General features: G+C 35.5%; 2 protein-coding genes across 2 annotated transcripts; both read left to right on the top strand.

The window, feature by feature from the left end:
• Positions 1-1950: 1950 nt before the first annotated feature.
• LOC132627919 (serpin-ZX-like) lies at positions 1951-4057 on the top strand. The gene is made up of 2 exons (XM_060343534.1): positions 1951-2570; positions 3050-4057. The coding sequence occupies exons 1-2, from the start codon at positions 2100-2102 to the stop codon at positions 3827-3829; spliced, it is 1251 nt and encodes a 416-aa protein (XP_060199517.1). The 5' UTR covers positions 1951-2099; the 3' UTR covers positions 3830-4057.
• Positions 4058-4655: 598 nt separating this feature from the next.
• On the top strand, positions 4656-6965 carry LOC132627920 (serpin-ZX-like). Its single transcript, XM_060343535.1, has 2 exons — positions 4656-5250; positions 5957-6965. The coding sequence occupies exons 1-2, from the start codon at positions 4825-4827 to the stop codon at positions 6734-6736; spliced, it is 1206 nt and encodes a 401-aa protein (XP_060199518.1). The 5' UTR covers positions 4656-4824; the 3' UTR covers positions 6737-6965.
• The last annotated feature ends 9776 nt before the right edge of the window (positions 6966-16741 follow it).

The raw sequence follows: 16741 nt of genomic DNA, 5'->3' as shown, positions 1-16741 counted from the left end.
GAATGTTGTAGTATGGGTTTGGGTTAATAATCGAATGTACGAACGATATTATGGCTTTAAAGTAAGCCATTAAATTGAATAATTGGAAAGTCGTCGAATGGTGTAAAATAGAGCTACTAATGTTGTTTTGCCTTTCGGATTGATTATTGATGATACTAGGTTGGTTATTGTGGTGGTTGTTGTTGATTTTGAGCGAGTTAAATTCTCGGGATGGCCTATTTACAGGGGAAATGCTGCCGAATTTTCTGTAGAATTTAATGTTAGTTGGAATAAATGGCTTAAGTGCCTATGGTTAATATTGGATATTCGTTGGCATATTTGTAGACCTTGGGGAGCCCGAGGCGTAGATTGGAATTTACTTTAGATTGACCATCTTGGAGTGCGTACGAGGTATGTAAGGCAACTTCCTTTCTTTTTGGCATGTCTTAGTTTTCATAGGCTAAATTAGAGCCTTAAGGAAAATTCTAAATCCGAAATCCGAGCATGTTATGATCCGTATATGTTCTTTGGCACTCTTAAGTATGATTTGATGAAATATGAACCTTTACGTATTCGAAAAATCGTTTTTCGAACTTTGCGCAAAAATGTTTCACTTTAAAGAACTTCGAAATTTCCGAATGCCATATCTTTCACATAAATGCTCGGATTGCTCCAATATATATTTTTATAAAAGTTTGCATTACGTATAACGAGTATGTTTTCCATAAGCGGGCCCGACTTGGGTAAATTCCCGTCCATGGGTCCCGCGACCTTCGTTTATGTAATTCGGGAACTTTTGAAAGGATTTGTTAAGACTATTATTTCGATTTTCAAATATGATCATTTTACTTATGTTTGAATTTATGAGGATGATTTTATGCATATGACTACTCACGACTCTATTCGTGCATTTTGTCATTCCCTTCGCCGAGTCCCGGGCCGGTTCTGTTATCGTGCGCATTTTGATATACTCCGGAGTTATGTTGTGTTTATGGTTCACCGAGCTACTCGCAAAAGAGGGTCGGGTTCCACCTATACTTGGTGTTATGCTGTGTATGGCGTTATGTTGTGATGTGATATGTGACGGGGATACGGAGATTTGAGACTTTCTGGTGTTATGCTGTGTTATGGCGCCATCGACGGGCGGGCGACCATATTCCTCTGTACCCTATGCATGATTTATATTTTTAAACTAAACATTTTGATATGATTGGATTTGTACTTATGTTCGGCACTTCTGCTTCGTTTATGTCTCAGGTTTGTTTTCTGTATATTCTGCTTAGCATACTCAGTACATATTCCGTACTGACCCCCCTTTTTTCGGGGGGCTGCGTTTCATGCCCGCAGGTACAGACGCACAGTTTGGTGATCTACCCATTTAGGACACCCTCTTCTGTTGTTTGGAGTGCTCTTCTCATTTCAGAGCACACATTTTGGTATATATTTGTTCGCGTATATATGTATTTGTTCAGGGGTATGGAGGGGCCCTGTCCCGCCATATGTTTCGGTTTGTCTGTTTAGAGGTTTGTAGACGTATTTGTGGGTGTGTGTGCCTACTTCTGTACAGATGAGTTTATATGACCCTATTCGCTATGACAGCCTTGTCGGCTTTTGACGTATTTGACAGCCTTGTCGGCTTTTGACACATTTGATAGCCTTGTCGGCTTTTTGATATATGTGCATATGTTCGGCGATGTATATTCCGCCGCCTCTTCTGATTCTGATATAATGTTTTGTACGCGCAATCGCGCAAGATAATATTCGTTCTCAACTCTGTTTAAAAAAAAAATGATGAATATGAAATCCGTATTAAGCTTTGCTATGATGATTTAGTTTGTATGTCCGTATGGGTGCCCAAGTAGGGCACCAATCGCGGCCCACGGGGCTGGGTCGTGACATTGGGCGGGCCATCATCTTTTGGACTATATTTGACACTCTTATGATCATGCATTTTCTCCATATGGGTTTTATGGAATTGATTCAAATACCAAACCCCAACATGTTGATTTTTTTAATTTTATTTTTTATATTACCCCAAATGTTGAGTAACAGTTACTATTGTGTATAAATTCTTGCAAAGCTTTCAACTTTGATATCATGTGTGGTGCCATAAACTCGTCATGGGACTCACTCACTCTCGCTCTCGCTCTCAAGCTCATTCTCACTCACCTTATTCTTTCCATGATCAAAATATGGATATGGGGATGAGGGAATCCAACACCACCCAGGCGGACGTTTCTTTCATGCTCACTAAGCATGTTTTTTCCAAAGAGATTAAAGGCGATGTAAACCTCGTGTTTTCTCCCCTCTCAATTCAAATTGTGCTTTGCCTGATTGCTGCCGGCTCCAACGGGCCAACAAGGGACCAGTTGCTCTGTTTCCTCAAGTCCAAATCCATTGATGAACTCAATTCTCTGTATTCTCATCTTGTCAACATCGTCTTTGTAGATAGCAGCCACAACGGAGGTCCACGTTTATCCATTGCTAATGGTGTTTGGATCGACCAATCACTGCCTTTTAAGCGTTCTTTCAAAAAGGTTGTTGATAATGTTTACAAGGCTGCTTCAAGTTCTGTTGATTTTCAGTACAAGGTTAGTCCTTTATTAATTTGTTTCAATGAAAATCTTGTTTCTTTTGTGTTGGGATTAACTGACCCTAAATACTACTCACATCTTAAGCCCTCCAAATACTGTCATATAAAATGGATACAAATGATACATATACTAAACTACAGTAAACTTGGATTGAGGTATAGCTGATTGACTGGAATCTGACTTTAGAAGGCCGTATTATTAACCTTTTGATGATTCACTGTAGGATGTCTAAAGAAGCCTAAATAGTTCTAAGCTCAACTGGATATGTGATCGTGCTTAATTTTGTGAGACCTCAGATTGGCCGAAATATGCAAATCTATGCCCTATCAGTGCTTAAAATATACGTAAAGCAGTCAAATTCTCACTTACCCCTTGCAAGTACTGTCATCATTTTTTTTGCTGCAAATTCCCCTTTTGTTGGTTAAAGAATAATGCTAATTCTGTCGTAAATCTGTTTGTCTTGCTAATTGATTAAGCCTACTGAGGTCGCCGATCAAGTCAATCAGTGGGCTAAAATGAAAACAAATGATCTCATCAAAGAGATTCTTCCTCATGGCACAGTAAACAATATGACAAGACTCATCTTTGCCAACGCACTATATTTTAAAGGAGCATGGAATGAAAAGTTCAATGCTTCAGAAACAAAAGACCATAAATTCCATCTCCTCAGAGGAGGGTCTATTAAAGCACCCTTCATGACCAGCAATAATAAACAATATGCAGTAGCCTTTGATGGCTTTAAAGTGTTGGGACTTCATTATAAACAAGGCAGAGATACGCGTTGCTTCTGCATGTATTTAGTTCTGCCAGATGCCCGTGATGGATTACCAGCTTTGATAGACAAAATTAGTTCGGAACCAGGATTTTTAAGTCGCCACCTTCCGTTTGAAGAGGCAACAATGCGCAAGTTTCTTATCCCTAAATTCAAAACAACTTTCGGGTTTGAAGCTTCTAATGCTCTAAAGGGACTTGGCATCACTTTGCCTTTCTCTGGTGGTGGCCTCACTGAGATGGTGGATTCCCCTTTAGCTGGGAGGTTGTTTGTTTCGCAGATTTTTCACAAGTCCTTTATTGAGGTAAACGAGGAAGGAACCGAAGCTGCAGCTGTTACAGCTAGTTTAATAGTGTCCAAGTCCCGGATAATTAAGAAGGAAATCGACTTTGTTGCTGACCATCCATTCTTGTTCCTTATAAGAGACGATGCTACTGGGGCTGTGTTGTTCATAGGGAGCGTGTTGAATCCTCTAGCTGGTTAATTAGCCCAAATTGCATGAATTATATAAAGCTTTGTAAAGAAGGATAGTTCTATAGTGGACAGAGAGAGGTGTTATGTATCTAAATAACCAGTTTCCTTATGTATCTGTTGGTTGAGAGGCATTATGTGTATCTAAATTACCAGTTTCATGATTTGGGTACTCTTTTGATGAGATTTTGTACTTTATCTTTGGCATCTTATAAAATTGACTCGTCTATGCTTATGTTAATTGGCTTTTTGAGACTTTACATTTTGGTTAAACTTGGCTTTTCCTACATAAAATTTTCTTTTACTTTTAACATGTATCCATAGAACATTTGAGAAGAAATTGAAAAGGTAATAATCGATAAGCAATTGTTTTTTCTCTATGTACAACGTACATTTAGGTCATAATATTACACTATTACCTAATGACATGTCTAATGGATGGAGTTTTCGATACGCATAAAGAAGTTAAACAATTTGCACATTAAAAATTATGCTTAAGATAACGTGTCACTTTCTCTATCTTTGACTCAATTCTTTTTTAGTTATTACATACCTTAACATCCACATGGAAGCTAATCTGATCAAGACAACTTAATGACTAAAATAAAAAATAACAATAGTCTTAATAGCAATGCAAAATGTCACGATTAAGTGGTTCTAAAAAAAACAGGTTGATAACTCCGAAGTCAACCCCTGGTGGGACATGCTCTGCGTTCCTTCTCCGCGTCATTTTGGTGTTGTTTCCATCTAGCAGTTTCTCTTCGTCCCAATCAATTATGCAATTAATTAATATTGAGGATATAATATTGATTTTGTAGTGGAATATAAGTGCTACGTGTTCATTTTCAGAGAATAAGTCATACAAACATGCATTTCTTTATTCGATCTCCATTTGTTGATATAAGTTTTACTGAGTCAAGTCAAAGCCAAAAAAAACACACCTGTTAAGTAACAGTATAGTATATAAATTCTTGTAAAGCTTTCAACTTTGTGATCATTGCATTCACTATGTCATCTTCTTCTTCTTCTTTGCACACAAATATGGATCTCAGGGAGTCAATCGCCAACCAGACGGACATTTCTTTCATGCTCGCTAAGCACGTTTTCTCCAAAGAGATTAATGGTGATACCAACCTGGTGCTCTCTCCTCTCTCAATTCAAATAGTTCTTGGCCTCATTGCTGCTGGCTCTGAGGGACCAACTCAGGACCAGCTCCTCTGTTTCCTCAAGTCCAAGTCTATTGATCAACTCAACTCTCTTTATTCACATATTGTCAATGTTGTCTTCGCTGATGGCAGCCCGAATGGAGGTCCGCGTTTGTCCGTTGCTAATGGTATTTGGATCGACCAATCACTGCCTTTAAAGCCTTCTTTCAAGCAGGTTGTGGACAGTGTTTACAAGGCTGCTTCAGAGTCGGTTGATTTTCAGAACAAGGTTAGGCCTTTATTAATTTGTTTCATTTAAATCTTAGTACTATTTCTTTTCGCACTGACTGACTGGCAACAATTGGTTTTCGAACTATCATCACCCCTAAATTACTACTCACATCACAAGCCTCCAAATTCTCTCATATTATGTGAGTACAAACAATCTCAAATATCATGAGATTGAAACGTAATTAGGACAGTTGATTATTCGATTGAATGCTTGAGCAATCTGACTCAAAAGGAGTGCAAATTGAAAGACAATTAGGACAGAGGTCATATTGCTTAGCCATTTGATAATTCTAGCCTCGAGTAATATAATTTAGAAAATGTCAATGTTCAGAACTGTGCATATCAAAAGTTTTTATCTGATAAGCAAGCAAGACCAGAGAAAAAAAATACGTATGCGCTATCATCTCTGTATAGTAGGGTAGTCAACTAGTTGGACATTTTACTGATACCAAGCTTCTTCACAGTAGGATGCCTAAATAAGCCTAAATGGTTCTAAGCTCAACTGTAAACAGAGTATGCGCTTAATTTATTAAACTCGGTTTGGCCTCATTTGTACATACTATCCCAACTTCTTGCTTACCCCTTGCCAGTAATTTCATCATTTTTTCCCGCACCCTTTGTTGGCTATATTGAGAAAGAAACTATTGGCTGAAGCATATATGTGCTAATTCTATCATCTCTGTTTGTCTTGCCGATTGATTAAGGCTGCTGAGGTTGCCGATCAAGTCAATCAGTGGACGAAAATGAAGACAAATGATCTCATCAAAGAGATTCTTCCTCGTGATGCGGTGAACAACATGACAAGGCTGATCTTGGCCAACGCCCTATATTTTAAAGGAGAATGGAATGAGAAGTTTGATGCTTCAGAAACTAAAGACCAAGAATTCCACCTCCTCAATGGAGGATCTGTTCAAGCTCCATTTATGACTAGCAAGAAGAAGCAGTGTGTAGAAGCGTTTAATGGCTTTAAAGTATTGAGGCTTCCTTATAAACAGGGCACGGACATGCGTCGCTTCTGCATGTATTTCATTCTCCCAGATGCACATGATGGATTACCAGCTTTAGTGGACAAAATCAGTTCAGAACCCGGATTCTTACATCACCACGTTCCGTTTAGAAAAGTTAGCATTCGCAAGTTTCTTATCCCTAAATTTAAAATGACTTTTGGATTTGAGGCTTCCAACATTCTAAAGGGACTTGGCCTAACGCTGCCTTTCTGCGGTGGTGGTCTCACTGAGATGGTTGATTCCTCTTCATCTGAAAACCTCTATGTTTCACAAGTTTTTCACAAGTCTTTCATTGAGGTAAATGAGGAAGGAACCGAAGCTGCAGCTGTTACAGCTGCAGTAATAATGAAGATGTCCTTGATTATTGAGAAGGAAATGGACTTTGTTGCTGACCATCCGTTCCTGTTCCTTATAAGAGACGAATCTACTGGTGTGGTGTTGTTCCTTGGGAGCGTGATGAATCCTCTAGCTGGTTAGCCTGCTGAAGCAATGAAGAAAAAGTTTCCAAAGTGGCAACTGAATCTCTGAATTCACATTATCACATGGATAATAGAAAGCTTTGTATTAGCTTGGTGAGATAATATATTTGCAAAGAATGATATATCATTTATTAGGACAAAGTTTGGCGGCGTTATGTATCTAAATAATCAGTTTTATGATCTTTCTGTAACTATGTATTCTTATGATGAGACCTTGTTACATAATATATCTCTGGCATCTTATGTAACTTCGTTTGTGCTTAATCTGTTTGTGTATTTAGATATGATATAGAGTTTAAAAGTAATTAAAAGTTTAGATGCCTCTAGATTTGATTTTCATTTATGTCCATACCTCAGTTATTCGTTGTGCATTTTTACTTATCAATCTAATGACACCCATATCAAGATTTGTTGAGTAAACTTAGTTTTCCTTGCTATTAATAATGTTGAAGGCTGTTGAATTGGATAATTCAAGTCAACTTTGGGGCAATGAATAAAAGTGAAAAATGTAACAAGTGTCCTCACTAAAGTATGCTCTTTTCTCAATACTACCAAATTAAGAAACTACATTATTTCGTACCTCAGTTATTCGTTGTGCATTTGTGTCCTCAATCTTTCATAGGCACCAATAGACAATTATATCTTGCTTTGCTTTAGGAATTTATTGCCCAGTGTTCACATAATAGTAAAAAATGCTTCTAACCTATTAAAAATGATTTAAATTTGTCAAACTTATTGCTCTTAACGTTGCTTTTCATATTAAAAATGCCCCTCCTTCCACTTGTTGGACCCCGACTGTCTCTCATTTTGATGAAATTATAAAATGTCATATGTATGACTTTAATTAAACAGATGGTATTGGTGATTTATTGGTCCACATAGATATTAGACCCAACCCATCCGAATATATTATGCAACATAATTAGTAATATTGTGTTATTGGTTAATCAGGAATTCAAAGTCCTAGACATTGCATAAATTTTTCAACATTAGAGATTTTATTCAACATTGTTATATTTGTTTTACTCGTTGCTTGAAATAAATACTTTACTTTAATGACTCTTTTTATTTTTAAGATCAAACATAAAACGTAAAAGGAAAACTAATTAAGAACACCTACGTAGATTAAAATACGGTCAATGTTGAAACTAAAATTTTACACGCTAAGAGTCTTCAATCAATTAGATTAAGCTTAGGATTGAAATTGAGAAGCAATATTTGTTTCAAATTCTACTTACACTGAGATAGTTTCTTTTTACCAAAATACCCAATAAAATATAGTAGATCAATATTATAGGGATATTTTGATCAACCAACATTATTATTCGTGCTTTCATAATAACTAGCGTCTATGAACGTGTCTCGCACGTTATCCCCTATCAATCATAATAAATATTAGGTAATGTTATTTGAAATTACGTATTATTTATTTTATGAGAGATAAACATATTATAGGATCAACTCAACGGTCTTTGGTGCGACTTATCAGCATATAACATATGAAATATATATAATAAAATAAAGACTTGGCAAAAACAATATCCTTTAAACATCGAGATTATGTGTTGTATTATTCCAAAAGGAATCAAATGTTTGATTGAAATCTTTCCACTTTTTAATATGTTAGTTGAAAATCACTATTTCTATTACGTGGTTTGTCCAATTTGTATTTTTTCTACTGTCTGAGATATTTTCCTTATAAAGCAATTTAACATTAACCCACATCTGGATGCAGCTTTTACTATTTTTGTGCGATTTTTCATTTGTTTTTGGAGTATGGTGCAGTTTTTTGAGGTTCAGTTTTTGCTGCTTTTATTTATTTTTAGTGCTTGAAACAGTTTTTGGTATTGCGATTTGTAATATGGCCTTCGTTTTGATATACGCATAAGCCTATTAGCAATGAACTTGGCCACAATGTTTTAATGTGGGTGGTGGATACATTTGTTCATGACATTACCATGGCATCACAAACTTGGAGGTCAAGTACTTCTTGCTATAAATAGAAGAGATACACCAAAAAAACAATTGAAGAGCTTATCTTTCTCTTTGTCTTCTTCTCTTCTTTTAGAGTATTATTGTAAGAGAGATTTGTGGTGGGAAACACTTGTGTAAACCCTTCTTTGGAGTGATCTTGTGAGGTTATTCTCTTGGGGGTTTTGGGATATTAGAGTATTTAATTACTCTAATTTTATACTCTCTTTGTGTTGCTTTGTACTCTCTTTTGTATCAGTTGGTGTTGGTAAATTTGCTCCTCTTTTGGTTGTGGATGTAGGTCAAGTTGACCGAACCATGTTAAATCTTTGTCTCCTATTATCCTAGTTATTGTCTTTAATTGACTGTTTTGTCTAATTCTGCACTATCCCGTACTCCCTATCCTAACAAATTAGTATCAGAGCCTAGTTAATCTGGGTTTTGTTCTAGCAGTCATTATGACGATAATGAAGATTTATGTTGAGAAATTTGACTGAAGTGTAAACTTCAGTATATGGCTGTTAAAAATGGAAGCTATCCTGGTTCAGGATGGTGCAGATATGGCGCTGCAAGGAAAGTAGAACAAATCAGAAAAAATGACGGACGAGAAGTTTTCTAGCCTTGATAAAAGGGAGAGATCTAGTATTATACTAAATTCTCTGATGATGTATTGCGTGAAGGAGCTTCGAAAATCATTGCTAAAGGCATGTGGGAAAAGTCGAAAGGCATGTATTTGAAAAGGACAGTAGAGAACAGACTCTACTTGAAGCAGAAGCTTTACACGTTTCGCATGGATGAAAGTACTTCCATATTCTCACATCTTGGCGCTTTTGATTCCATTCTTATGGATTTGAGTAATATAGATGTTAAGATTGAGGAAGTGGATCAAGTCGTTTTGCTAACATGTTCCCTATCCCAATCCTTTAAGCATTTTAGAGATACTATACTTTATGGGAAATAAATTATCTCTTATAGAGAAATCAAATCTATGCTAAAATCTAAAGCTCAGATAGATAGAGATATTGCTGGGAAAGACAGTGGAAATTAGGCGATTGCTTTATTTGTTAGGAGTAAATCTGATGCAAAGTCCAGATACATCAATTTAGTGTGCCATTGTTGTCATAAAAAGGGCCACATCAAGTTTGAGTGTCTTAAGTAGAAAAAAGAAAAAGAAAAGAAAAATGAGCACGGGGATTCTGGCATTGCTGAAGCAAGTGTTGCAGCTGATGAGATTGAAGGAGCTATATTCTTAGTAGCCGAAAATAATTTTAGTTCTAACGATGAGTGAATTTTAGATTCGGGTTGTTTGCATCATATGTGTCTAAACAAGGACTTGTTTTCTACATATGATTCTATTGAAGGTGGAGTGGTTTTGATGGGCAATAATGTTGCCTGCAAAATTGTTGGAAAAGGTACAATCCAAATCAAAATGCATGACGGTGTGGTGAGAACTCTCCCCTATTTTAGATATGTTCCTGAGTTGAAGAAAAATCTCATCTCTTTGGGCACTCTAGAATCTCTTAGGTGCAAATACACAGGTGAAGGTGGAGTTCTTGAAGTCTCCTGAGGTGCTCTTGTGGTTATGAAGGCACATAAGTCTGGGATGTTGTATACATTGTTGGGATCTATTGTTACAAGTGTTGCTACTATTTCGATATCAGACGGAGATCCGTCTGATTCTGACATAATGAAATTGTGAAATTTGCCCCTTAGGGCGTTTTAAAGAAGGCGGAGCAAAATTACTATACCACTCAAAATTAGGTCAAGGTGGAGATTTGTAATATGACCATCATTTTGATATAAGCATAAGTCTATTAGCAATGAACTTGGGCACCAAGTTTTAATACGTGTGGTGGATACATTTATTCATGACATTACCCGTGGCATCACAAACTTGGAGACCAAGTATTTCTTGCTATAAATAGAAGAGCTTCTCTTTCTCTTTGTCTTCTTCTCTTCTTTTAGAGTATTATTGTAAGAGAGTTGTGTGTTGGGAAACACTTGTGTGAACCCTTCTTTGGAGTGATCTTGTGAGGTTATTCTCTTCCGGATTTTGGGATATTAAAGTGTTTAATTACTCTAATTTTGTACTCTCTTTTGTATCAGTTGGTGTTGGTAAATTTGCTCCTCTTTTGGTTGTGGATGTAGGTCAAGTTGACTGAACCATGTTAAATCTTTGTCTCCTATTATCCTTGCTATTGTCTTTAATTGACTACTTTGTCTAATTCCGTATTATTCCGGACTCCCCATCCTAACACGATTTTTTGAGATTTGACTAAACTTTTTTGGTCTTTCTCATAATATATACTTCTTTTAAAAGAGATGAATTAGCCTACTCGTGTATGTCAATCGCCTTTTAAAATAATCTGAATCGCCTATTTCATTTGGAAGTATTTTTTGGAATGGTGATCTAAAAATTCTTAAGTAACAATTTTTCAACAAAATTTGCCATAACAAAATCACTTTTCTGTCAATGCGTTGTCACCACAATTGTATCTCGAGAATTGTAAATCGCAACATAGGTCAACATATAGGGCTAGGCATTTGCACATAGGTCTGTATGGAGATAATTAGGCAACATATAGGGCTAGGCATTTGCCCAACTAACTAGGTCTTCTGTATATCACCCTATTGTGGAAACCCAACTCTATCTGTATGTCAAATGACCTTCAGTACCATCTGAAGCGTAGCCGACCGGTGATCCAAAGTATAAAATGACATTTCATTCGGTAGAGCATGACTTCGCAAGCGCTGTGTCGAGTCTCAAGGTGAAACTCTTCGTCTCCGATATACATGTCAAATAAAGAAAAGTAACAGTGAGAGTGGGGAGAGGAAATCTGATTCTTATATCAAATGCAGAGGACATATATAAGTAAAAATGGAACCACTCCGCCACATTCAAACCATCCATATTCTGTAAACTTAGCATATTTTCACATAATGAAAGAAAGCAAGGCAAACATACTAATAATCATCCCAAAATACGTTTGTCCAAGCAATGCATTTAATTAGATTAAAGATGTTCTCATTTTACTTAAAATCAGAAATCAAAAGAGCATGTTTTCTAATGGCCATAGGAAAAATGAAATAATCAGAGATATTCTCATATTCAATATAATTCCTACTATCATAGAGAAAGCAACATTTTAGCATTTACACATAATACAAGTATAGAATTTCATGAATCAATTTCCTATAAAGTACATGTAAAGATCTTAAGTCATGGTATCATTCATTTTCTATTCAAATTAGCAGTCAATTTACAGAAATATCTTTCAAAATCAGAGTTCCTAATACAACAGGAAGACAAGGTAGCAGCAACATTTATTTTAGCATATACAATTACTCAAACCAAAATAAAGTGAGTTAAAATATATACAAGGCGGATGGGAGCCTTAACCATGTTGCTAACACATCATACTAAAACACAGAAAATTATTCATCTAGCTAGAATAACAAGATATTTACCTAAGAATAGTTTCACAAAGCATGATTCCTAAAATGGCTGAAAGCTAAAATATTATCAAATGAAACTTTATATTCCGAAACTCCAGAAATAGCCTTGACATGATTTATTTCATGAACTTTTCACAAAAAACATATTTGGATATAAACCAGTGGCAGAGTCTAAGACATGTCTATTTTTTTCCACATAAAACGTACTAACAAACTGAAAATAGAATAAGGTCTAGATCTAACCTTTTTGTGGTGCAGTGAACTAGGACATCGGGGCCTCGAATCTAACTCTCCTTCTCAAGAACGAATTCGAAACTAGAGTTGGGTGAGTCGAATACCTTTTTCGCGGCTAAAGTTCACCAAAAAAAGAAAGCAAGTTTTGGAAGATGATAGTGTATTTTCGAGTTGGGTGACGGCTAAAAAAGTTCCCCCTTTTTGCTGAATACATAAGGTTATCTTTATAGGAGAAAGAGGCTAGGGTTTGTGGCCTCTTGAGCGGGAAATCAAAATAAAGTTTCAAATAGTCGTTGGCCATGGCAGGAGTGACAGCAAGCAAGGATGAAAAAGCTTCACCCTGTGTTTGTCTTCATGTAGGATTTCAAAGATTCTTGTGATTTTTTGCAGAGATACTCATCAATGATCTTTGACTTTTGATGAGAGAAATCAAAGAGGAAAGAGAGAATTCAAATGTTTTACACCAAAGTGGAAAAATAATTTTCTGAAAAGGCTGAGATTAATTGGACTTTTTCCAAGAGAAGAAAGGGAACATAGAGGGGAGAAAGAGCTGTTCTTTGAGATGGGAATTAGGTTTAGGATTGGGTTATGTATTTGGGCTGGTAGGAATTTCGTTTGGGTCATTTGGTTAGGCTTGGTAGTTTGGGCCATTTGTTTGGCTGAAGCATTGGTGATTAATTAGATAAGTTGGTTGCTCATTTGGTTATTAGTTGGGCCACTAGAATGGGCTTCCACTAGCCGAATTTGTTAGGTATTTCCCTCTTCTAATTAATTTCTTTTAGGCTTTTTTGTATTACAAATTACTGTGTGTGTGTGTGTGATAATAATAATTTAGCAATTAGCATTAATAAGGTGTGATTTAACATGATAATCTTATGACTAGTAGATGCAATATAAGTAAGGTAATAAGATAGTAAATATATTATCCAGGTTATATCTTTTGATTAATATGTAATTAGTATGTAGCAATGTACGAGGCATTAATAAATAATAATACTTCAATAATAATAATAATAATAATAATAATAATAATAATAATAATGTAGTGATAGTAAAAATAAGATATTTCGTTTATTAATAAATATTAGAAGCTTAAGAAAATGAATTGGAATAAAGGAGGGACAAAATTGGGTGTCAGCAGCTTGCCCCTCGTTGACCGGAGACGATGTAAGAATTTTCAGGCAATGAAGTTGACATAATAGGCAATTTTGTCCCGACCGACAAATACAACCATGGGCAAATTAGAAAAATATCTGTATAAAGAAGGTCTATGTGTAGGAAATATTTTGAAGGTTATGGGGTAGAAGGGATGTTAGAAAATGTTTATGGATTGAAGGGATGTTGGAAAATTATGGGATAGAAGGAATGTTGGAAAATTATGATTTTGAAAAGATATTGGATGAGTTGTGATTTGTACACTCGAGGAGTAAAGATAGATGACAACAATGTTCGAGAATGGTATGTATGTTTATAACATCCTAATTATAAATGTGGTGCATAACACACTCATAAGTAGGACTCTACTAGACACGATACGAATTCTCAAAAATTGCCCCAGTGTTGAGTTACGGGGACACTGGTGTTATACCCCATTTTTAATGGGTCAAATCGGAGTACAACATATTGGTGATTCCCAAATTATTTGACTTAAGGAGTCGCCACCTAATTATTTTAACGATGAATTAGGACATCTGATTATTAACTAAGGTAAAGCTAAACTAAACCTCCGTTAATGGTCTACTTAATTAGTGTGATTCTAGGTAAGGGTTCTTGGTTATCCTAAAGGGAAGGGGTTAGGCATCCTTTAAGATTCGCTAACTACGATTAACCGGTCAAACTTAGTTTATTTAATTAAGACTAAAAAAATACAAATATAGCATTTTAAATGTTTAGGAAAATAGTTTGTAAATATTATCAAGATTTCAAAATGGAAAATATAAGACTGCTATTTAAATTTAAATAAGATAGTAATTTATAGAAAAAGACTTTAGCCATATTATATTAAAAAAATGTGTGGGATTAGTCAATATACTAATATGCATTTGAAACAATTCAATGATTGCGTATCAATTGATTTTAACTGCTTAAATTTATTAAGGGACAAAATAAGATCAAGAAGGCAACAAATTAGCTCCCTACTATTACGTGAAAAGTAGTTTAAAAAAAATATAACTATCCTCTTTTATGAAAAATTTGGCCTTGTTTGGAAAATAAGGATTTAAATTAAATTTGGGAAAAGATTCATCTTCAACCACTACTAGAAATGATCATTTAATGCTTTTACATAGAATTAACCATAAAACTTAAAAAGGGGCTTATAAAATAACGTTAGGCTATAATTTGAAGTAGGTGGATAATTTTGAAATCGGACTTAATTCTTAATTGGATCACTCAACCCATTTTAAACGTGTAAAAGAGTAATTAACAGAAATCTTGAACTGACGAAATAGGCTAAATTATCAAACCTTTAAATACGTTATTTCGAAGGCAAACTCAAACTCTAACTACCCATTATCACTAAACTATCCCCATGTATTCCACTAGATTCATCTAAGATAAGAAAACAAAAACCAGGTAAAATGTTAGTCATGCAATATAAATCAAATACACAAAATAAAGTAGAGGGACAAATATAATTAAATGGATCTGGCCCATTTTAGGCCATTGCAGTCTGGTTCCGCCATATGGGCTTTGGCCCAAAATCCCTTTTACTACACGGCTGATGAAGGATTGACTCGATAAGGAATATCACGTTGGGCTTTAGCCCAACACCGAATGCAGGAAGAAGACGAGCCCCTTGGATTCGTACGAGAGGATCATGCATAAAAACAAAAGAAAAAGGATTAGTAAAGTGGGGATTTATAAGACTTGTTCTTCAAATAAAAAAGAAAGCAAATAGCCGAAACAAAATAAAAACATCACGTAAATAATAAACAAGAGCAAAACCTTGACATGCCAACTTAATAGAGCAATTTCACCACTCGAGACAAACAAGTCATTTATGTATACATTATGTATATTTAAGTATACTTCGTATATACACATTCATAAGGATACTTAGAAGGTTAATATTGGAAAGCTTTTGCCCCCGTCTTCCCGATGTTGCACAAGTTCCAAGGGATTTCCAGGAATCCCAGGCATGGCTAACACCGGGGAGGGTTCAAGCTTAATCCATAATGACCAACTAACCTCCCCATAAATGTATTGGCTAAGGTATACAGGTCATATACATACATATACATAATCAAACACAATATACTTACAATGCACAAACATATACGAATTTAAACAAGCACAAATCATCACAGCATTCATACAGATCTGAACCCTTTATTCCTTCACTGTTTTTTTAATACGATCCAAGACACCAGCAGCAGCTAACAAATATACCAGCATCTAACAAATATACCGGCAGTGAATCAGCAAACTCAACAACAAGATAATGATCTCTTTTTCTTATTTCAGCAGCTTATACACTTAAAGGAACACCACTATCACTGGGGAAAATTCAAGTTTTTTAAAAAAGCATCAGTTCAAATCAATTTCTAGTTTATTAAGGACCTACACTGAAGATGACAGGACACATTTAGAAAGGACACAGAAGCAGTTTAAAAGACAAAATACAAGTGATATACACAATATTCAAAATTCGGATACTAATAGGATGCAGTGACACATAAATGAAACTTAACATGACTATATACCTAAAGTATCTAAGTTATTCTAGTGAGACAAACATCAAGTCCAGCCAAGTATCAACAAGTCACAAAGGGAAGGAAGACAGATGCAGAGAAAGTATACCACATTCAAGCCTAAATGATCATCTTTCACCACAATTAAGACATCCCAGACACATGCATTAAATTCTCATACTAAACAGTTCCAAACTCCTTCCTAAACATGCTTATTATGCCATTCTCTGGATACTTAGTCAACGAATGAGCCTTAATTTCAGTTAACTACGATGTTACAGTCATTAAACCACTTTTAAGTAAGAGACTTGCAATCAAACGTATCCTAAGTTTGCAGATAATTCATCATGCTAATCATCCATAAACGAATCAATTTAAAGTGATATGTGTAAACTGGACAAGACTAAATAAGATTCTTGATATCATTTAGACTCAAACTAGCATGCTTTTGCAGATTCATAAATCAATATGCAACTAAGATCCAACTAGCAAAACTAGTATAAACTCTCAAGCACTCAATAATCATTTAAAAAAAACAAGCAGGATCCATAGACTAGACCAATAATAGGCTAATCAGACTAAATTTATTTTATTCGAATCATAGATGACAGAAACTAATCAAAACTGAGCAAAACAAGTGTTAGTAGGCT

Source organism: Lycium barbarum, chromosome 2, assembly GCF_019175385.1.
Source record: "Lycium barbarum isolate Lr01 chromosome 2, ASM1917538v2, whole genome shotgun sequence".
In the NCBI taxonomy this organism is placed as follows: Eukaryota; Viridiplantae; Streptophyta; class Magnoliopsida; order Solanales; family Solanaceae; genus Lycium; species Lycium barbarum.
This window is presented reverse-complemented; position numbering and strand designations above follow the sequence as displayed.

Excerpts from the sequence above, each read along its gene's own strand:
- LOC132627919 (XM_060343534.1), top strand. The coding sequence starts at position 2,100 with ATGGGACTCACTCACTCTCGCTCTCGCTCTCAAGCTCATTCTCACTCA. Across the intron at positions 2,571-3,049 it reads CTGTTGATTTTCAGTACAAG|CCTACTGAGGTCGCCGATCA; the intron begins GTTAGTCCTTTA and ends TAATTGATTAAG.
- LOC132627920 (XM_060343535.1), top strand. The coding sequence starts at position 4,825 with ATGTCATCTTCTTCTTCTTCTTTGCACACAAATATGGATCTCAGGGAG. Across the intron at positions 5,251-5,956 it reads CGGTTGATTTTCAGAACAAG|GCTGCTGAGGTTGCCGATCA; the intron begins GTTAGGCCTTTA and ends CGATTGATTAAG.